Here is a 22,722-nt window from a genome sequence, read left to right as displayed (position 1 = left end):
TGGTTTTTGACTAAAATAACTCCAGGCCAGGCTGACATTGTAGACTTTATTGAGATAGGATTATTCCCTTCACTTTTCTAGGCCAGACATACCAACTGTGTTTCAAAAAATACTTCTAAAACAGAATAAGGCATCTGTGTTTGCATCTGTACCAGCAACATAGATTTCATATCAAACAGTATGATGCACTAAAGGCAGCAGTATGTGAGGATACTGTAGTTGATGTCTCTCTCCTGGTTTCTTTGAGGACGCAGGAGGAGAGCGTTGCATTTTGAAAATTCTTTTATCCTTTGAGAAGTAAACATGTACAGACTATTGGGAGTCGACAACAAAGGCACTAAAGACTAATCTCTATTTGTCCAAGTTTGTTCTACGCTTTGGAATACCTACAACTTGGCAAAAACGGCACTTGGAATAGATATGGCTCTGTCCCATGTAAACATTGAAAATACAGCCCTGGCTAGTTAGAAAAACAGTATTGTAGTGTGATGAAGTGTATTTCTATCTCATACTGAGAGGATAGCGTACTCAAACACTACATAACTAGTCACTGCCAGCATATGGTCCAATTCCAAAAATGAATATTCAAATTGGAAGAATTCCTCAATGGCTTTGATAACACCCTGATCAACAGTGGTGTTGTTTGAGGTATGAGGAAGAAGAGGTATGAAGTAAGAATTACTGTTGAAAATTACTGTCCAAGGTGGTATACACAGTCAGCTGCTAGAGTTTATAGCATTTAGAACTGAAAAAACAAATACCTGTCTGTTTGAATGTTTTGCTTTTGTTGAGATGTGAAAATACTGTTGATTAATAACAGACTGTGCCATGACCGCTGCAGTAAAAAATCTTTTTTAAGTAGCAAACAAGTGTAGTGTAAACAAGGTCAAAATTTTAAGATGCAAAATCTTGCCTGACTGCATTGTGGCCCCTATTTCCCAACACAAACACTCACAATCTAAAGCACATTTCTTTAAATCCCTTTCAACCTACCCTTCACCACTTCCACTATACAAAAGGCACAAAAACAAAACACTTGGGGCCAGTTTCCCAGACAGGGTTTGAATTAAACCTGGAGTAGGCCTTAATTCAGAATAGTTAATCAAGGTTAAAAAGGGAGCAAATGACAAATAGCTTTAATGTGAAGATAAACCCGCCTCCTCAGAGGTTTAATTTAACTCTTCATTTAGTCCTGGAGCATTAATCTTTGTTCTAAAAATCAGACCATTAAATATAAATTAAGCTAAATTTAGAACTATTTCAATCCATGACCCAGAAAGCAAATTATTGTTAATCAAGTTTAATGGGGCATTTTAGTCTGGGACTAAGATTAATCCCTGTCTGGGAAATCGTCCCTTTCTGTTCTTTGGTCACTTTGTGAAAACTCTGGCTGATGAAAGATGTCTCTTCCTAATCGTTCAAGAAATCATCATCCAGGTTGACATCTGTGGTGTCGATATCATCCAGGTCAAAGTTGTCCAAATCCAAGTCATCCAAGCCCTAGGAAAGAGGAAAACATTTGTGTGTGGAAATCAAGAAATCAAAAGTTTGTGGTTATATACATTAATTCATTTTAGTACAAATCAAATAGAAGATTCAATATTTGTGCCAATATAGGGACATCGTGACCATAGGCTTTACCTCGTCATTCATCTCTACCTCCAGGTCCACAGCTGGTTCCTCGGCTGCTGCAACGTCTGCCTCCTCTGCTCCCTTCCCCTCTGAGGGAGCTGCTGCTGCTGCTGCTGCTGCTGGGGCTAAAACCTCTGGCTCCGGCTCTGGAGAAACCACCTCAGTGGGAACAAGGCTTGGCTCTGCTGGGAGCGCTGTGGCCTGATCCCCTTGGACTGGAACTTGGGCTGGGACCGGCTCCATTACTGGCATTGTATCTGGGACTGGGTCTAGGGCTGGAGCAGTGGCCAACTCCGGGAAAGTTTGGACAGGGACTGGGACAGACACATGCACCTCTGAGCCGACTGTGTCTTCTAAAGAGATGAGCTCCTCTACGGCTACAGATGGTGGTACTGACTCTGAAACAAGTAGCTCAGTAACAGGAGTGTCGCCTGTTGCGGCTGCCTCTGTTGCTATGGCTTCTGTAGCAACGATATCTGTTCCCAGAGCTTCATAAACAAGCGATTCCCCCGTTGCTATGACTTCTGTAGCAATGATATCTGTTGCTAATGCTTCATTAACGGGCATTTCCTCTGTTGCTATGGCCTCTGATGCCATTACATCAGCATCAAATACGAGTGTGTTGGTAACTGGGACATCCTCTGTTGCTATGGTTTCTGTTGCTACTGCCTCAGCTGGTGCTCCGTTTGTTGCTATGGTTTCTGATGTTGTCTCCGTAACAGGTGATACTGTTTCGGGAACACAGGCTGCTGTTGCTATAGCTTCAGTGTCAGGTACAGCATCAGTTGCTAGAGACATTTCCTGAACACCCATCTCAAGTGATGATATGACATCTTCTACAGCAGTGGTTTGTACCACCTCTGGCTCCTCAGGGGCAGCCGCTGTAATGGGCTCTTCCAAAAGGTCTTCCTCTACAGTGACTGGAGCCTCCTCTAACTTAGCGGTGGTGTCCTCCACCTCTGGTTCAAATGCAGCCTCCTCAAAAGAAACTAATTCTGCAGGTTTTGTCTCAGAGTGCTCTTCCGACACTGCGACAGGTGGTAGCGATGCTGCCGTTGCGATGGATTCTTCCTCTGTTGCCGTGACAGGATCAACAGGCTCCGGCTCTGCTGGAATGGGTTCTTCCACTACTGCTGCTTCTGTAGATGCCGCCTCTACCACTGCTGCTGCCATGGGGGTTTCATCCATGCTCTCTACCACTTCCTGCATAGAGAACAGGTAGAATGAGTCAAGTAGCTTGTATCCAGCTACAGTCACAAGGTAGAAACACGCTACCTTCATCTAAAATGACGTCAAATAGCTATCTACACCTTAGGGCTGGGCGATATGGTTGAAATCAATATCATGATAATCATAAGGATTTTTCTCGATATCAATATATATCACGATATGGTTCATGTATGCAAAATCACGTTAAATAATCAAATTGATGTTCATCTCATTGAACCGAATGGTAATGTTAGGTGTGATGTCAAACAAAACAGAAATATTCAAATAATATTCCTACCATACCTCATTTTATGAGAGTTTTTAAGTTAAATTTGCTTGTCATCATCAATTTAGACAGCAGAAATGTGTGTCACGATATCAAAATATCTTCATATCATCACGATGATTCCACTGAAAGACGATAAACGATAATATTGAATTATCGCCCAGCCCTACTACACCTTATACACCATTTTTAGACAAATCTACTGCAAAATCTCCAGTATCTCAAACAGACGATACATTTCCAACCATGGGTCACAGGGTCAGTTTGAGAAGCTAGATCATGATTATATCCACTTATGTAGACATGTGAGATTCCGGTCTTTACCTCTGGCTCAGTGGACGCTCCTTTTGGCACATAGCCTGCAGATTCCTCCAGAACATTACGGTCCTCATTCGGCTGAGGAATAGAGCAACAGTCAAACATGATCTCAAACTGGCATTTGATAATGCTTAAAGTATGAACTGTTGATTCAGATGATTCTACAATTCAACAATTGAGTGGAAAATCATACATTTTAAATGTTCTAACAATGAGTCTGAACAAAAATGTAGTTCTGTGCACATTTGAGTTTAAAGTCTTTGCTAGAGCATGTAAAGTTTTCCAATCTAGTTGACTGTGCCTTCTCCACTGACCATGATGAGTGTGTATTCTGCAGCCGGTCTGACCCTGACATGAGTCTCCTTCAGGTACTGCTCAGCCAGCACGGCCTGCTGGAGGCCAGGGAACAGGTTGCTGTACTGGGTGGGGTCGGCCAGAGCATCTGCTGCCTTCTGGTTCACCTTGGACAGGCTCTCCTTCCACAGATTCACCACCCTGGAGGGAGGGGAAGAGGGACGGAGCACAGCTCACTGGTGATGCACATGCAAATATGCGTACACACACAGAGGCACGGCCCTGCAGAGTCTTTGCATTGTCGAAAAGTCACATTTTCAGGAATAGAGAAGAAAAGTGCCTCCACTGATGTCATTTGATCAAAAGGAGCATTGTCGTTACATGGGAGACAGTAACAGCCATCAACTACAGGCAAAACTGGACATCTGCAGGACACCAGATGGTATACTTACATTGAGTATTAAACCATGCAAACACTCAGACAATAAACCTGGATAGGCTGCTCAGGCATAGGCTGTCGTCCACACACTCGCGCATCTACGGACAACTGTACCTTGACACATGGCTGGGTAGATATGTTCTAGCCAGGAACGCAGCCTCTGGCAGCCGGTTTGTTTTGATGAGGAGATCCAGACATTTGTCCAATCTGGGCAAAAAAAACAAAAAAGTTGTGACACTGAAATTGATTGAAATTTGGATTGAACTGTACCTCCTTCCCCCCCCCCCCCCCCCCTCCTCTTTCTTCCTCCACTCTGTTGTCAGACACTTACTTCCCCTGCAGGAAATAGGTGAGGAAGGCCACGTTGGTCTTGCCGTCCCGCTCGGCCCCCTCGGCCAGTTTGCCCACCATGGCGGCGTTGCCTGAGGCGGTGGCCAGCAGCAATAACCCTCCATAATCCTGGGCTTGGTGCAGACACTCCTGGGCCAGGCTAAACTGGCTCTTTGCAGTAGCGAGCTCAGCCAACTGCTTCCATTTCTGCTCTGACTGGAGGGCCCGCATGCCAAGGTAGCAAAGAGAGAGCAGAGAGGATTATCACAGAGGGAAACGCATGAATCTGAAGAATAATACTCTACCAAGCAGTTACCAAGTGAGCGATAATGTTCGCGTCAGGGTCTTGATTCACTCTGTTGGGGCTTATTTTGCAATAAAGACTGGTTAACTATGCATTATCCTGCTTATTACACAGCTACTTATTACAGACATTAATCATTTCACATGAATTTTTTTTTGATTTAAAATGATTACAAGCTTAAGTAATATACAAGCTCCAAAAAACTAATTCAGCAGGACTGTGTGCAGAAGTAAGGTCTTTTTGGCACAAGGTGGCGCCAGTTATTTTCATTAGAAATCAACTAAATGGACTGGACTTGATATATGTGGGGGCTATTGAATGGAACAGTGGACCTCAGACTATGTTTATTGGCCAATCAGAGTTGTGTATTTAACTAAGCCATTAAATAATACACAATAAATGTTTGCATGTATTCAAATCAATAGATGTTTTGCACAGTGCAATGAGTTGTGAGATTTTGATATGCAATTTGGAATAAGCTTAACAGTAAAAGTTTGTGGCACATTCATCCCCTGTATTCATACATGCATATATCCATTGTGTGAGTGTGTGTGTGTGTGTGTGTGAGTGTGTGTGTGTGTACATGCGTGTTCTGACCTCTGCCTCCAAGGCCAGCTGGTAAGCTATCTTCAGCTCTCCCAGCTGTAGAGCCAGTTCAAACCTGTGCTCTGGGTCTGTGGACACAGCCAGGGCCTGCTGTCTGAAGCCCTACACAACACAGGGAAATAGACACACAGGCTTACACACTTACACAGCAGCAGAATCACATGTCACGCACATATTTCATAATAATTCAGAAGAGCAGGAGTTGGGGTAAGGCCCTAAAGTTTAGAGCAGGATTGTAGAACAAACTACCCAAAGAACTCAGCCTAGGTAAATCATCTATTAAATCTTCGCTTAAGACCAATTTTTAGACAGGCCTTTATGTAATGATTTATCTTTTGCGTCCTTGGATTTATTTCTATTCCATATGTTACGGTATTTCTTCTTTTTACGTGAAGCACTGATAGAGTATAATCTCTGTTTTTAAATAAGTGCTATATGAATAAGGCTTATTACTGTGAAAATTTGGGTGGAGAAAGGGAAAGACTAGTGAGTTCCTTAGTGCCTTTGACCAAGGCACTTTAACCCAATTGCTTCAGCGGCTGTCAGTGGCCAACAGTAGAAGAGGAAGAAAGTAGAGAGCAGCTTCCTGGTGTGAACATGTGTAACTGTATGAATGTGAAACCGTGCAGTACTGGAAGAGAATGCATGAGAAGCAAATCCATTCTCCGGGTAAATACATTTTAAAAGAATGCATGAGAATTCTGCCCAGAGGGTGCAACTCCATCTGGCTGCCTGCTGCACCGTAACACAGAAGAAGAAGAAGGCTCTGACCCCCCAACCCACTCATACAAAATCACGCATTTGTCCGAACCCTGCATTTATAGTCTGTGCATGCGGATAGCAAACCACAGAGACGGACAAGGACGTGCGTACGGTACCTGTTTCTCCAGGAAGTTGGCCACCCTGGTCCTCTGCTCCTTGGGGATTGTGGGTAGGACCTTGTCGGCCATACCGAAGTCCCTCCTCATGACGGCCGTCTGGTACTCCAGCACCGAGACCAGCAGGGAGTAGCTGACGATGTTCAGCTCCTTGTCTCCCAGATAGAGGCGGTTGTCCTTAGGGATGTAGCCCAGCAGGTACATGGTCCTACACCAGACAGAAACTAATGATTTTTAAGGTATTTCTTTAAGAATATTCGTATTTCTGCTTAGGATAGGAGAGAAGGAGATGACATGTGACATGAAGCAGATTTAAAGCCACAAAGCCTTGTACACATCTAGGTTCAGTCTGATGAATGATTTTTTTTGGGACATAAATGTGCTTTGAGTGAGCTACCGGCATTGCAACACATTTCATTCTGAATCCACAAAAGCAAATGATGATTTTGCATGGTGATCTATTACCTTTCTGTAGGATCTCTGCTCTAATTAACTAGCTTACTTAGCTCTACTGTGAAAAAGTGACTTTATTATTTGTCAATTTCAAGCCACTGTAAACTGTGCCACAGATCTGACGATGTTGTTGCAATTCCTTGGTCGCCGATAGAGGTCAATAAAAGTCATGGATTACTTCAGATTAGATAGATAGATTAGATTACTTAATTTTATCACTGCAAATGAATCAAATCCTGAAGTGTGGATGCTGCTATGAATTCATTCTCTTTGTCCGGTGACTGTATACATGACTCATCACATACATTTTCCCAGCATGCCAGGTACACGCGTGCACATGCAGTGTACCTGTCCAGGTGAGCGACGGTGACGATCTCTCCTCCAACATAGTAGTTGAGTCTGTTGACGGAGTTGGTGTAGATGAAGCAGTCTCCCACCCACACGCCTGTCTTCACCACCTCCTGGATCTCTGCGAGCACCTGGAGAGCAGGAGCACAGGGTCACACAAAGATCAAGACATGTAAATGATAGTCCAGTGGTAGAGAGGGAAAATTATGAACAACATCTCAGTAAACGTGAAAAAAACCAAAAAACATTTGGCCAATTTGCCCAGCCTGACAAAAGTGAATATTCAGTTCATGCTATCAGGACTGCTGACATCATATGTCTACAGAGTATCTGCAAGTTTCAGAAAGCCAAGTGTAAGAGTTGTTAATATCTTGTAATTGAATTGGATTTAAGATTAATTTAACGACCAAAATGAAGAAACAAAAAGCTGCCAAAAACAGATTATTTGTGATTGAACATAGCTAATGAAAGTTCTAAAACTGTAATTGAACAGTATATGAATAAAGGGCACCAGGGAGTTAACTGTTTAGGGACATGATGTCCAACTGTGTTTACTAATGCAGGTGTGATGAAAATGAAACATATTGTATTAACCTTGTATTCAGTGGACATGCATGTGGATCAAACATACTGTGATAAACTGTAAGTGCAAATATATAGTAATACAGCATACGAAAATAAAACCAACACTACTGCTGGTCCCATTTTCATCTTTTGGTGAAACTACACAATTTATGACATTTGCCTTATTTCATTTGCCTCACGTTCCAACTCTAGTTAGTACCACTGTCTAATTTGCATCAAAATGAAAGTTATGTAAAAAGAAACCTGTCATTACATGGTGAAAACAATGAGACATCAAATAACTGTCTGTAAGGCATTTGAAAACTTTTTAAGGCCTAGGGGATACCCTGCTCTAAAAAATAAATAATTTAAATTATTGACAATTCAATTGTACAATTTTCAATCATGAGTTGTACATTCTGCACAGTTCAATCACTGTATTGCACAGTCGGATCGGAAATACACTCAAATGGGTTTCAGACCTCGAAGGCGTCTTCTATCCCGTCTTCAGCCATCTCCTCCTTGGACTCGTGGGCTGCTGCCACTCTCTCTGCCAAGTAGCGCAGCACAAAGAAGCACTCGTCTGTGGCGATGCACACCAGCTCCCCAGAGTCAGACCAGAAGATCTAAAGACAGGAAGACAAGAAATTGTAAGAGGGACAAGGCAATAGACAGTCTGTGTACTGACTCTACTGTAAAATGCTGAACACCAAGTAAAACAAGTATAATGCTGTGTAGCTAAGCAGGAAAAAATAAATCCTCATGTTGCTTTCTCCCATAATTGTGTGCCATAATTTGACCCTGCTCCACTCTATTTCACTCAGCATTAGCTAATTCATCCCTTTATCCTTTTCTAAGACTAATTCTATTAAGTGAGATTGTCATTCGGCTCCAGTAAGTGGAATTGGTCATAAGACTCGGACTCACATGTTTAGGTTGGATCTCGATGCGGCGGACCAGTTCAGCGCTGTCCCAGTCGTAGAAGGCCAGACCACTGGATGACCTCACTCCCAGCAAGAAGCCGCCATAGATCGCTATGGGACAGCAGAATACTTAGTAATTCACACCCACATATAAGTCAGTCAGATCAAATGACAGAATAGGAAATTAACCTCACCTTCAGCCCCAAAGTCGGGTTTAAAAGCCTTCTTCTCTTTGAAGTTCTTGAAGATTTTGACCATACTGTTGCCTTCCCTGATGGCATAGCTGGAAATGTGACGTACAGTACGGTCAGGTTAAATACAGCTGAGCGGACTGGAGAGCGGGTGAACCTTGGCACATGTATGGTACAGTTATGACAGGACTCACTCTGAGGAGTCGTGCGCCCAGACGAACTCCTGGGCGGAGCCGAAGCTCTTGTTCCTCAGGGCCATGGCGGTGTAGATGATGTACTCCCCGTCTCCACACACCACTACGAACCTGGATACAACAGAGGTAGTGCAGTGGTAAGAATCGCAAACATCACTGACACTTTTACGCTCTTCTGCGTATGAAATAACACTTTTGAAACATCAACACAGGGTTAACAAGCATCCTGGGTGATCTGATTACTTGGACATAATAAGATCGCATAAACTCCAGGTGTAATCTGAATCTCCGTGTTAATAAGAGTTGATTTTTCAGTGCCAGTTATTTGGAGTTGACAGGTGTTGATTGGAGAGTTGTTTGTTCACACATAGAGCTGATACGGCTCTGTGGCAGTGTGTGGTTGTGTGTGTTCAAAGCCTGTGTGCGGAACTTTACAAGAATTGATTTTATGTATTCTTAGGAGAGCTTGCACACTGCTGCAGAAAAAAAAAATGTTTTGAACTGTTGTCAATGGAACATCCTCTGGTAACTTTACAACTAAACGTTCATATTTTCATTCCAAAATATTGACATCATATTTGGCGTGCAACGGCTTTAACTCTGATGGTTGTGGACTTATAAACACGCTTGCATTGTGTTGATTTTTACACTTTTTACACCATGTACTTCTCAGATAATATGTCATTTCATCGTTGGCTTATATTGTATCTTTCATCACCAAATTTTAGTTGTATTTGCATCCACCCACAGTCTTACCTCCCGTTGGGGTTGTGCTGAATGGTCTGGGGGTAGATCTCACAGCTGCCCATGTCCTTGATGCCCAGCGGCAGCCTCTCCCCATCCCTGATCTCCGCCTCTCCCATGGCCTTCAGGTTGGCCTGCTGCACCTCAGAGTGGCGAGCCCACATGATCTTCCCGCTGGAGTCCATGGACATGGCCGGCTCCTCGCGGCCCAGCTGGGACGGAGAGGGAGAGGGGAGGGAACGGAGGATAAGGAGAAAGGAGGGTGAGGTGGATGATAAGGATAAAGAGGAGAAAAGAGTAGGGAGAGATGCAAAGATAGGGGAGAAAATGGAGAAAAGGAGGGGAAGCATTTTAATCTCACAGGTCGACAAAAAATCTTGAATGTTCATCTTAAGAACTGCTATCTACTGCACAGTAAACTCTAAGTTACAGTGTATTATATCACTATAATATTTTTGTACTTGACAAGTTTATGAAGAAGACTGACAGACCGAGCTTCTTACTCCAGTAAGAAGAGCGCAATCACTCCCCGTCTTCCATTATAGATGAAAACTCATCTTTTCAAGAAGTACCTCACATCACAATCTCCCTGCTGAATGACACCCCGTCTCTATTCACTCTAACTACCCTCTAAAATAAAAGAAAATCCCTTCCATCTCTCTCCTCAGCTCTTATTTTATTTATTTTCCTAGCACTCTTATATGATTGTTTTATGGTTACAGGAATGCTGTTAGGGCACCAAGGCCCTGACCTTTGCCCTCCTTAGTTTTGGTTATTTGTAATTTTTTGTGAACAAGGAATTGAAGCTTATTCTTCTGTTCACTAGTGTTACTCTACAGTTGCTCATTCTAAGTCACACTGGATAAGAGTGTCAAATGTATGGACTCTGGGAGATAGTACTAAATCCATAACAACATTGCAGTTTACCTTGATGATGATGCTGCCTTCATCGTAACCCAGCGCCACGCTGTTGGAGCCACGCTGGCCACACACACACCACGCCCGCTCCATGCCGTAGTTGAGTGTGTTTTCTAGCCGGTAGGTGTTGGAGTGCCAGACGCGCACAGTGCCTGAGGAAATAACAGCAGGGTCAAATTGGAGAAAGACACATTGGTTTAAGATTTTTTGGGTATATGGTTTTAAATATTGCATTAAAAATACACGACCCACCGTCCTCGGAGCCCGTGAGGATGATTGGCAGCTCGGGGTGGAAGCTGACGCAGGTCACATTCTGGGTGTGACCCTCCAAGGTCTGAACACAAGTTTTGTTCTGGGAGATAAAGAATGGAGCAAAGTCAGATACGTTACACCCATCACATAATGTAACTGGAATCACTAAAATAGCCCTGTACATAAGTGGGGGACTACAATATATTCATATACAGTACCTCCATCTATCCTATACATGTATGCTTTACCAATATGTAACAGTATCTATCTAGAAAAGAATAATATGCATATACTATCTACTATGCTTGTGACTATATGCAAAATGTTTCCTTCCAGATATTCTCCATTTGAAAAAAAGCACCTACTCCTACAAAATGATAGTCACTATAATGCGGATTATGGTATTTCTGAAGAAAAATAGGTAAATGAAATCCATGGTTGACAAAATGATAGCACTTTTACAGATTTGATCGTCTATATTTTAGAAATATTGAACCTTAGGTAATATCAAAATGGATATACTGTATAGCACTGTAGAAATTAACTCCTGTCTGTATATGCATTTCAGAGATTGCATACTACTACTACTACTATTGCTTTTACTACTACTGCTACTACTACTACCAAATTGGCATACTGCTACAGCATATTGAGCAACAATGACTACATGAATCAAAGAGCGTAGTCCTGGATACCTGATAGTCCCAGATCTTGACCAGGCGGTCATCAGCCCCTGATATGAGGTAGGGCTTGTCTCCCCCGCTGTAATAGTCAATACAGTTGACTCCCTTCTCATGGCCCTCCAGAGTGAAGTTAGGAGTGTTGGAGCCCAGCTGCCACACCTACAACAGTAGAAACAGTGGGAGTGAGTAACTGAGAAAGTCTATGTATGAATGTGTGTATGTGTGTGTCTGTTTGTAAATGAGATATTTTGTGAATTAACTGTGTGTGTGTGTGTGTGTGTGTACCTTGATGGTCCTGTCCAGAGAGGCGCTGGCGAACTGGTTGTTGTCTTTGGGGTTGATGACGATCTGCATGACGTAGTGAGTGTGTCCCTCAAACACCTGGGTGCACGCCCACTTCCTGTCCCAGTCCCACAGCTTGATCAGCATGTCGTCTAAACACAGACACACACACACACGTACATGATGATGAGTGTGTACTCTTTTGCTTTTTCTGGTTACACATGGGGAAGCTCAAGGAAATCAAGGTAAAAACAAACGTATTTAATTAATCTGACGTATGTCCTCCAGTTTATCTGTGTGTGTGTGTGTGTGTGTGTGTGGGTGTGTGTGTGTAGTTGATTCCTACCGCTGCTGGTGAGGATGTAGGGCTGTGTGGGGTGGACAGCGATGCAGCGGATGTAGTCAGAGTGAGCCTCAAACATGTGAGCTCTCTCCAGAGTGTTGTAATTGAACACACGGATCTGCATGTCATCCTGGGGAATGAGGGAGGGAGAGATCGATACATATGATGTGATAGTACAAGATGGCAGATTACTTGACCATGGTGACTGAGAAAATCAGAGGAGTAACTATGACGAAACAAGAGAAGCCTATCCTAAATTCAAAATAATATGGAGTAATTTTGAAAACCTTTCCCTAAATAAAAATGTAGTGTATTCTAGGAGAACATTCTAGACAGGACGGACAAAGTATGCATATCATAGGTCCTTCGATAAATTTGTCTATTGATTTACTGATCAATTAGTATGATATTGAACCACTTGTTATGATTGTCACATTGTCATGGTTGCTATCTGAATTGAATTGAGAGATTGAGAAGAGATGAATATTTACTGGGCGTATGCTCACTAAAGCTCGATTTAAACTATTTCCTTTCCATTCTCCCTCCTCTTTCCTGAGTTCTTGCCTATTAACAGACTGCGAAAGAAGCAAAAAGATAACTGACACCGAGTTGTACCTCTGAAACACAGATACTTCTCCTGTGGAGTCATGATACTCACCGCTCCAGCGATGAGCCAGTGCTTCCTGGCAACAAACTTGGCCACTCTGACAGGCAGATCACACACCTCAAAGGTTTTCACCATGGACTACAGCACAGACACAGCATCCAAACAAGGTTAACATCATATGGACTGCAGTTCCAATCAGATAAGCAAAAGGCATGGATGACGGATGGATGGATGGAATGATGAGGTGATTAAGTGAGTGTGTGAGTGAATGAATGAATGCATGGATGAATGGATGAAAGCAATGAATCAATGAATGAATAAAGTGAGTGAATGATCAAGGGAGTGATAAGAGAGTGAATGAGTGAATGAATAAGTGAGTGAGTGGGTGAATGGATGAACACATGACTGAGTGATAGTGACCTGGCTCTCATGGTTCCACACCACCACGCTGCCGCTGTAGAGGCTGGCCACCATCCACGGCTCTGTGGGGTGCAGATCCACACTCTTCACCCGGTCGGACCGGGCCGTCAGCTTCCGCTTGATGTCCAACCGCAGAGGCTGTGTGAGAGAGAGAGAGAGAGAGAGAGAGACAGAGAGAGAGAGAGAGAGAGAAGCGATGGTGACCCAGAAAGTGACTTATCACCTCTCCATCAGTCTACTCCTCCCATATCGACTGCTGTTGTTCTCAGTGGGGAATCTGTAAAAGTATCTCTCTATAATCACATTCTATGGTTCTTAATGAGAGGAAAGCAACACTAAAGTATCATCCAAAGAGGACAAATTTACACTGTGTATTTACAAATATTCTACTCTATTCTATTTGGCATCTTACATTTTTTAAATTTACAAGTTAGGGATTCAGCTCACACTCTCATCCAGAGCGATTTACATCTTGTGTGATATTTATTCAGCAGAGCTTATTCTGCTCTATTCCTGCAGGCTCTGGAGAGAGTTATGATGGGGGCGTGTCTGTTTATACTCCTCATTCCACATTTTATATGCATGCCTGCTCCAATAGTTTGTCCTGAGAGTGATTAGTTCCTTGTTGCCTCTCATGTCAAGTGAATAGGCTAGACTTTTAATTCATTTTTCAAAAAAATATGATCATACCATTTCATACTTTTTTTTTTCATATGATCGACGAGCGTGTCTGACAACTTTTCCTACATTTTTAAAAATGCCCATTGGCGTTCTGTGCTACTTTCACTTTTTTGAACATCAAAACGTTGCAATTTTAGGTTTCAATGTAACAACTTGATTGTACTGTTGCAGCATATGGTAGCTTAGCATACGTGTTTGGACAGATTTTTGTATTTCTAATGTTAAACAAAGTTGAAGGATAATCGTTTCTGCCAAATGATGCATTCCACAAAATCTGGAGAAAAACTACTAGAAAATATGAGTTTAAACAAGGATTTCTCTGCCATGCTAACTTGTTGTTTGTTCCACCTACCATGTTTCCACGTTAGCGTGTGCTGTGTGATGAAATGCCCGACCTCCCTGCTGCCCTCGTCGGGCTTCTCCTGTGGATCTCGGCGGAGGCACTTTACGCACCAATGTCAAGCTAACCAGAATAAAAAACAGTACTTCCGGTTTGAATTTTCAAAATAAACCACTTTGACTAACATTTACGTTACGAGTAATACACAGTGTAAATACAATAAAATAATACTAGTAATAAAAGATAATACTGAATAAGATAAAACTAAAAATATAAATTGACTACATGGGCGTCGATTGGGCATGGCAGGGTATGACGTGCCACAGCCCACATTAGCCAGTGAATCTAAAATGTATTTTGTAGCCTTTACATTTATATGGGCGAGCATAGACCAAGGAAAAATTACGAGAAATTTGTTTAGAGACTATATACAAAAAATAATTGAGAACTCAGGGCCAATTCCTCTAATATGTGATAATTTGGTGACCAACACTGTCTAATAATTTATAACATTGACCAAATCATAACTTGTTGTCAGACCTTCCATCTAATATTTTATCACACTGACCAAATAACAGTTGTCAGTTATCAGCCAGAAATTTTGTCAATATTCAAGGAGGTTTGGAACTTTTGGTGGCAAATGATATTAGATGGAAGACTCTTTTTCCAAATCTGACAAATTGTATGCTTTTATTTTGAAGGAAGAATTAGGTACTTCTGGTTTTATTCTGTGTCTTTCTCTCTGGCTTGACGCGGCTTCTTTTGGCGACGTGGATCCTGCGGGGCTTCCTGTGAGAGCAGCTCGCCAGATCCGGTAGAGAAGTAGGACATGCTGTACCTGTTCTGTGCCACACTGCTAAAAAATGTCCATTTTAACAACCCATTTAGTCTGGGTAGTTTTCAAAATTCATGTAAAGCAACTGAAAACAAAACTATTTCACTTAAACCGAGTGAAAAAAATTGCTCACGGGGAGATAATCTCAGTTGTTTCAAATGCAAAGCGACTTGTTGGTTTCCTTTCTTGCTAGGCTACTAGTGGAGGGCTGCCTTATTTTGCCCTGTTTCAAGACGCTGACACTTGTTTCTGGAAAATTCTTGAGACAAGTGAAACCACATTGGGAACAAGTTGAACTATCTCACTCCACTGGCAGACTGTTCCGCTTGTTCTCAGAGAAAATACAAATTTCTGGCTGAATATTTGACTAGAAATAACACGTTAAGATGGACATTTTTTGCAGTGCATTCCCAAGCTCACTATGTACTCACAACTGAATGTAAATATGTTATGTTCCTACACAAAATTTCAATCGACCATCCAACATTCTACTAACAGAATAGACAACACACTGGAAGAAATCAATTTCGCATATGACTTATTTCAGAATATCTTGCTTATATATCTTGCTTTTATATCGTGCTTTATTTCAAAATGCACTAAAACTGGCACAACATAGGCTATATTTGTACATGTAGCTGACTTTTTTTTTTTTAAACATATTTATAAACACAAATAAGTTAAATGTATTTTGTGGGATGTATGAGTATTCAGAAAGTGCTTGTAGGCAAACATACAGTAGCCTATAGGCCTACTGTAAGTAGGTAAAATAACTGGTAGCAAATGTATGGCTGCAGACAGTTGTCTGAATTGTTTAAATGCAGTCTTTTAAAAGCCTTGAAAGTCACTCTTGTTATTCATAGAAAAGACAGATATGCTGACTTGGGAAAACATCCTGCAGGCCATTCAGAGTCCATACTAAGTTATCACTTGGCTGTGTGATCAAAGGTTTGCCACAGTAGGCTGTTCACCTGTAGATCACAATCATTTGAATCTGACCTTGTGAGCAAGATAATGTAAGTACACAACTCTGATAGAACACCCAGAACTCACTGGTGTTAAATCAATTTATTACAGGTTTTTACAATTACATTATAAATAGACAACAACTTGCAACACATAAAAGACAGGACTGTGCAGTTCAAATTTGTTCTCATCTTATTGTTTCTTCTTAAACACTTGGTGGCAGACTTTGTCTAGAACTGTGATTTCCTGAAAGAAAAAAAACAAACAGGTCTTTAGGCTACAAGTCTAACATGAAACAACCAGAATGTAACCCAAGTTACATAACCAGGGTGCACTTCACTATTGCTGCTTATATTAATATGTTTTATGGCTCCATAATCTCTTATATTTTATTTCCTTATTGCCTCTTTATTGTTATCGCCTACAGATATGGAACAAATCGCTCTGGTTGAATTAAGAGGGGATCAAAGAAGGATCCGTCAGGTAAGTAAAGAGAGAGTAGTTTCTAATTGTTCTTAATTGTTGGTTAAAGGCAACAAAGTGTGGGAAACTTTAGAAACCTGGGAACCTTTGGCCAACTCTGATTGATAACAAGGTCAGAGTATTTGCTTTGTAGCTCTAATCATAATCATAACTGCCTGTAAATATAAATTTACAGATAGATAGTCATATAGATTTACAACTCTGTGTCTCGCATTGTTGCTGAGAGCGTTGCCTATCTACATTGCCCAAAATGTGTCCAGTGTGTCACCACCCTAACTCTCTCTTTCTCTCTCTCTCTCTCTCTCTCTCTCTCTCTCTCTCTCTCTCACCAGATGTAGCAGGTCTCCCTCGATCCAGTGTTTCCAGCCGCGATTTTCCTTCTCTCCCTTCTGGACACACACCAGCTTGTCCCCGTCCCAGGTAACCACTGTCTGTTATATACACACACACACACACACGCGTGCATAAAGAGTTACACCCAATGAGTCGAGGCAAATATTTGACAGATCCACATCAAGTACTGATTCATTTAATTCTGAACCAGTTATTCTGATTCCGAACTACAGTTATTCTGAACTATGGTGATTCTGCACATGGTCACTCTGACAGCATTCTCCTCATCCTCTTCACAGTTAACACAGTAAAAGAGGATCTGTAAAGTTGCCTATATGTTGTGATTCAGTTTTTTTTATGACCCGGAACCCACCTTGACTGTCCGGTTGTCCAGGCCCTTGGTGTACTCCTCAAACTCCTCTCCCACGGTGAAGTCCACCTCGTAGTTTCTGAAGGTGCTCAGGGTCTTGGTTTCAAACTTGTCTCCGTTCTGGACGATCACCTTGGTCTGGCTCAGGTGGGCCGCTATCTTCCTGGTGGCAAAGTCAATGTCTACGAACACACACACACACACACACACACACAAAAAGAGGGGTGGGATGGAACGTCAGTCAATCGGTCCATATGGCGAAACTTTTCTGGAGTTTGCTTAATCCTTTTTTGGTGTGTGTTTGTCAGCCCCGCCCCCCTTACTGTGCCGCCGGTTTACTCGCTTACTTCCAGAGTGAATCTTTGTAACTTTACATAATGTACATAGACACACAAAACCACACACAGATACACCTACACGCATACACATGACACCACAGGCCACATATTACGATTCCTCTCATACTGGCCTGTTGACAGTCTCATTCACCCTTTAAAAATGACCTTGCTCGCAGTCAGAATAGGCCTAAATGAGTTTCTCCGCCCCATTCAGCTGTGAGCCGCGCCAAAGAGAGCCACCCACCCCGACCAGTTTGATATTCATATCCCATTTGCCCTAAAGTGAAAATTCAATTTCTTCCCATCGCTCTTACAGATGATGAGGCCCCCTTTATTTACCCATCCAAATGATATTTTTGACCCATTTCCATAAGGATGTCATTTTCCAATCCGCTCGATGGAAATGAGATGCTGCGGAGGAACGAGGCATTTCGGATGCAGGATTTTTGGGGATTTGTGTGGCTGAGTGTACCGGGGTTGTTTTATGAATTGCAGATAAAGTCGTGAATAATGAAAGGGTTTCTGGGGCTGGATCAATGACGTGCAGAGATGAGAGCGTGGCGCTCTGGGTTTTTTTTTTTTTTTTTTTTTTTTTTTTTTAAATGACGAGCTGGCCTGCTGCCTGATCCAGGGTCGGAATCTGTCTTCCTTCTCTGGGATTGGGAGGATAAAAACGCAGAAAGCAGTGAATCAATATTTATTTGGCGTGGTAACAGGCGGCAGCTGCTCACAGAGTGGAGGTTAACTTGGCCTGACAGCAGCTCAATAAAGAAATGAAGCAGTGCCACAGCATTCCTCATTTTCTCTCTCTCTCTCCCCCTCTCTCTCTCTCTCTCTCTCTCTCTGACACACACACACTCTCTCCCTCTCACACACACTCCTACTCTCTCTGTCACACTCAAACACTTCTGTCGCCCCATATTTTCTGCATATGCCTTCCTCCCTAGTTGATTGCATCCTTCAATGCAACCCTCTAATTGATCCCTCTGTTTAATGAGGGTTACATGGCATATTCTCTCTCTCTCTCTCTCTCTCTCTCTCTCTCCCATGCCCTGCCATGATGTCTTCTTTTACCCGCTGCTGGTTTTCACGAGTCAAAGCTTATAAATCAGAGCAGGCAGTATGAGGGCAGCTTACCGAGGGCCTTCATGATATCCTCAAAGTTGTCGTTGCTCACCATCTCCCACCGTCCGTTGTAGTCTGCAGGCATCTTGGCTGGTGTGACGCTCAAGGTGGGGCCTGGACAGAGAGTGTGCCTTCAGGATGTGTTCGACTTTAACACACTGAGAGAGACAGTTGAAGGGCCCAACCCTTTATATGCACTGTGTGTGTCAGTATGGACCTAAGGACAGGGTTCGCCTGATAACTCACTCAGGAGGAGTGAGTGTGTATGTGTGTGTGTGTGTGGGCGGAGGGGGGGTGCAGGAAAGTTCATGTTTGGCTGTACAGTATGTATCTGTGTGTGTGCATGTGCTGCTTCTGTGTCTATGCATTGTGTGTCTGTGTGTGTGTGTGTGTGTGTGTGTGGGAAGCACTTAAGAGTCTGCTGCAGTCTTTCAGTCCCCATTTCCTCCCAACAAGCCAGCCTCAGCAATTACTCATTCTAATGCACTGGAATGGAGGGAAGATGGAGAGAAGCAGAGACAGAGACGAGTGCTGATTACCGCAGCCATATAAAACAGGCATATAAACAAGGCTGCAGAGACGTTCGTATCTGAGCCTTTTTGAGCCCGCCGTGGCAACAGTCTGCTCACGTCACAGAACAAAGTTTGCTAGTTCAAGGGGGGGGGGGGGGATTTTTGTTGACTCAAATGCAACTCTGCGATGGTGTTTACTTGGCCGAAGTTTTGGTCTGATATCAATTTTAATCGCGAAGAGTGAGAGGGATGATATTCACTCAGTTAGCACGTCAATTGACTTATCTTCTATCAGCAGACACTCAGCGTTGATTATATAATGTGGTTACAGATTAACATTACATTTGTGCTTGGTGAGAGGATTTCATTGACCTCATACAGTACATCAATCCCACATTTCTTAACTTCAAGCGGTCTATCAGACGGTCAAGATTGGATATCTATATAATCAGCTGGAGATACTTTATCAGCAAGAGAGCATCTGCATGTGTATGTGTATGCATTTATTCATGCCTGTGTGTGCGTGTCTGTTTGTTAAATGTCTGATGAGGTGTTCAAATAATTCAGGACGTGCTCATCTGGAGCAGTTCTTCATTCATTCTATGCAATATTAACCGCGTTTTGGCAGTGGGTTTGTGCAGTGTGTGTGTGTCCGTGAATGAACTACTTGGAAGTGGATGAGTTGGGTCAGGGATATGTATGGAAGCGTATCGCGTGCATAATTCAAATGGGAATGTAATATGTAAAATGGCCATGTAATCCTACATTTTAATTTAAATTTGCCACTTGTATGTGCAGTTTTTGGCGCAAAATGAAAATTCAAATTCAATAATATCATTAGCATTTGACAATACTAGTATTGACAGAACCAGAAATGGTATTGTGGCCAGCTTCACGGAAATTTTGCCAGGGAATCAGCGCAGCGGCGAGTGTATTAAATGGCAAAGACAGGAGGCGCTGTTTCGCTTTTTACATTCGGATAACCATTTACATTTTGCCGGGGTTCGAATCCGGCCCACGGTCATTTGCTGCATGTCCTCCCCTCTCTCTCTCCCATGCCTTCCTGTCTGTCTCTCAGTAACTCTGTCGAATAAAGCATAAAATGCCAAAACAATAAATCTTTAAACACTCCATTAGAGAGTGCAAAACCATATAAGGTAAATGACATATCAATTATAATTTTGACACCATTATTGCATAATCACACGAAACATATCTATGCAGTTCAGGAAATACATTTTAATTTTCCAATTCGCATTATCATTTGAATAAAGCTAAAAATAAAGCGTGCAAATCTCTGTTTAAATGAAATGTCAATACTAGTATAGGAATTGTCAAATGCAAATGACATTATTGAATTAGAATTTTCATTTTGAACCAAAAACTGCAAATACAAGCGGTAAATTAAAATTAAAATGTAGGATTACATGGCCATTTTACATATTACATTTCCATTTGAATTATGCATGCAATACGCTTCCATAGATATGGTCTTATTGATCATGGTTCATTGTTTATGTTTAGGAAATGCGAAATGGATATTGCTTTGCCTGTCTCATTTCTGCTCTCTCTCCCTTCTTTATCTCAGACAAACATGCTCAGCGTTCATTTTCTCTCAGCGGCAGCCAGAATCAATGAAGTTGGCTGGCTGGATCTCTTTCAGAAGGGAGCTGAAGTGCTTTCAACGAGAAAATGATCTGTGTTTGGTCATGGCATGATATGATTTTGCAACTGCAAATTTCATAAGCGCCGCGGTGATACGATAGACCTTCTGGTGGTGGGGAGAGGAGGGGGGGTCAAAGGTCAGTGTGTGCCACCCTTTATCAGAGAGCTGATAAGGTGCCTTGATCTAGGACAACACCTTCACTTTCACCCACCAACGACCGGTTTCCTGAGATGCAGTATCTCACTCCGCTGCTGCACCTCATTTTTTTAATTTACGCTTTCATTGACAGTGACAGGTGTCGCCTGTGATTAGCGCCGTCCATGTTTTTTCCCAACCGCATGGATGATTATCAATTAAAGCACATAAGTGACTCATAGCGGCATCAAGTAAAGTAATGCAAAATTGAATCAATGCAACTCCATTCATTTGCTACATGCAAGATTTATATGAAGTTCAGAGCAACACAAAATGTCACAGTGTTGTATTGATAGTACATCAATGTGCATCAATGATGAAAATGTTTAAATTTGAAATGGTGAAAAAAAATCCATAAAGGTTTTCACATTTAATCTATAAAGACATAATATATGATGAATGCTACATCATTGGTAATTGCATTTTCAATTTGTATGTATAGTTGATACTCAATTAATAAAAAAATGAGTTGATCCTCAGTAATGTCATTACAAGGCCTGGGTCAAATGGATGGGTGGGGTTTCCACATAAGGTAATACAACGAGTCCCAGAGAGTTTTGAGTATTCATAAATCAGTGTTAGAAAATAAATTTAGTATACGTTTCTGTGATTGACAACTTACCAGACACCATCTGCATTGTCCTAATACAGTAGACCCCTCCCATCTGGCATTCAAAGGAGGTTAAAACAAACACTATGAATTATTTCCAATTACAATTTGACCCATTTGTCGGGTTATTACTTAGAATTATGGCAATCAATAACTTTAAGCTGCAGGCATATAGAGAAACTGGTTGTTTCTCTCAACTCAACTTCAAATCTGTCAGACGAGCAGATTTTTCTTTCCACCACATAGGGGCAATGTTGTTACATAAAAGTCCCAGCTCCTCATGAAAAGGGGAAGCAAAACTCTATGTTTTGTGCAAAACAGTACCACCACGTATTATACTGTGATCAAAGTAAAGATGACACGCAGCCATCTGGTAACATAGGAAACAAAGGTAACAAAGTCTGCTCTCTATGGTTTGTCGGTGCTGTCAGGTGAATTGTAGGAACTTGTAAATTGTGGGAACAAGTTAAACAGAGGGAATATCTGTTTCAAACGAGTTACACATTCAGTAACTGAGAGCATCACAAGGAAATCTATAAGGAAGAGGGACTGCACACACACACATGCACGCACACGTGCTTGCAGGCACGCACACACATGCAGCATCTGATAAGCACATGCAAATGCAATTAGGGTAGTTTTAATAATGCATGACAGGGGATTCATTTTCAATTCTGTGTAATACACACCTAATGGCACATACTGCACCCTATAACCTTAACCTTAGAGAGAGAGAGAGAGAGAGAGAGAGAGAGAGAGAGAGAGAGAGAGATTCTGTGTTTTTGTACACGTGTCTGTGCATTTTTGAGCGAGCACTACGATAGTCAGTGTTTGAGATGTTAGTTCACTTTTGACATTTCCTCACTGGTTGTTCCCACATGTGTCTGTGTGTGTGTGTGTGTGAGAGTGTGTGAATGTATTCCTCCATGCCTGTATTCTTGCAGGTAGTACTTGGCTGCGATGCTTTCTCCTCTTCACGCCTCCCACCAAGGCTACACACTGTATATTACTACAGTATTTGTGGATGATGGTCTGGGGTCTGCAGTGCAC

At 42.1% G+C, this 22,722-nt stretch overlaps 2 protein-coding genes across 2 annotated transcripts; both read right to left on the bottom strand.

Annotated features, from left to right (window-relative positions):
* Positions 1–39: 39 nt before the first annotated feature.
* On the bottom strand, positions 40–14,324 carry LOC139644644 (coatomer subunit beta'-like). The gene is made up of 22 exons (XM_071520086.1): positions 14,252–14,324; positions 13,219–13,356; positions 12,850–12,936; positions 12,195–12,321; positions 11,852–12,000; positions 11,579–11,725; positions 10,884–10,983; positions 10,641–10,783; positions 9,726–9,925; positions 8,970–9,080; positions 8,779–8,867; positions 8,589–8,695; positions 8,144–8,287; positions 7,098–7,228; positions 6,297–6,504; positions 5,410–5,520; positions 4,510–4,724; positions 4,293–4,385; positions 3,760–3,940; positions 3,452–3,523; positions 1,642–2,835; positions 40–1,500 (listed from the first exon to the last, which is right to left on the bottom strand). Exons 1-22 carry the CDS (start codon positions 14,252–14,254, stop codon positions 1,411–1,413), a joined length of 3,840 nt encoding a protein of 1,279 aa, XP_071376187.1. The 5' UTR covers positions 14,255–14,324; the 3' UTR covers positions 40–1,410.
* A 1,908-nt stretch (positions 14,325–16,232) lies between these two features.
* Positions 16,233–18,774, bottom strand: LOC139644648 (retinol-binding protein 2-like). Its single transcript, XM_071520091.1, has 4 exons — positions 18,702–18,774; positions 17,230–17,408; positions 16,853–16,954; positions 16,233–16,286 (listed from the first exon to the last, which is right to left on the bottom strand). Exons 1-4 carry the CDS (start codon positions 18,772–18,774, stop codon positions 16,233–16,235), a joined length of 408 nt encoding a protein of 135 aa, XP_071376192.1.
* Positions 18,775–22,722: the final 3,948 nt, after the last annotated feature.

Source organism: Centroberyx affinis, unplaced genomic scaffold (assembly GCF_046629955.1).
Source record: "Centroberyx affinis isolate AG114_WGS23_722 - 3 ecotype Tasmania unplaced genomic scaffold, CSIRO-AGI_Caff_v1 ptg000766l_1, whole genome shotgun sequence".
In the NCBI taxonomy this organism is placed as follows: Eukaryota; Metazoa; Chordata; class Actinopteri; order Beryciformes; family Berycidae; genus Centroberyx; species Centroberyx affinis.
This window is presented reverse-complemented; position numbering and strand designations above follow the sequence as displayed.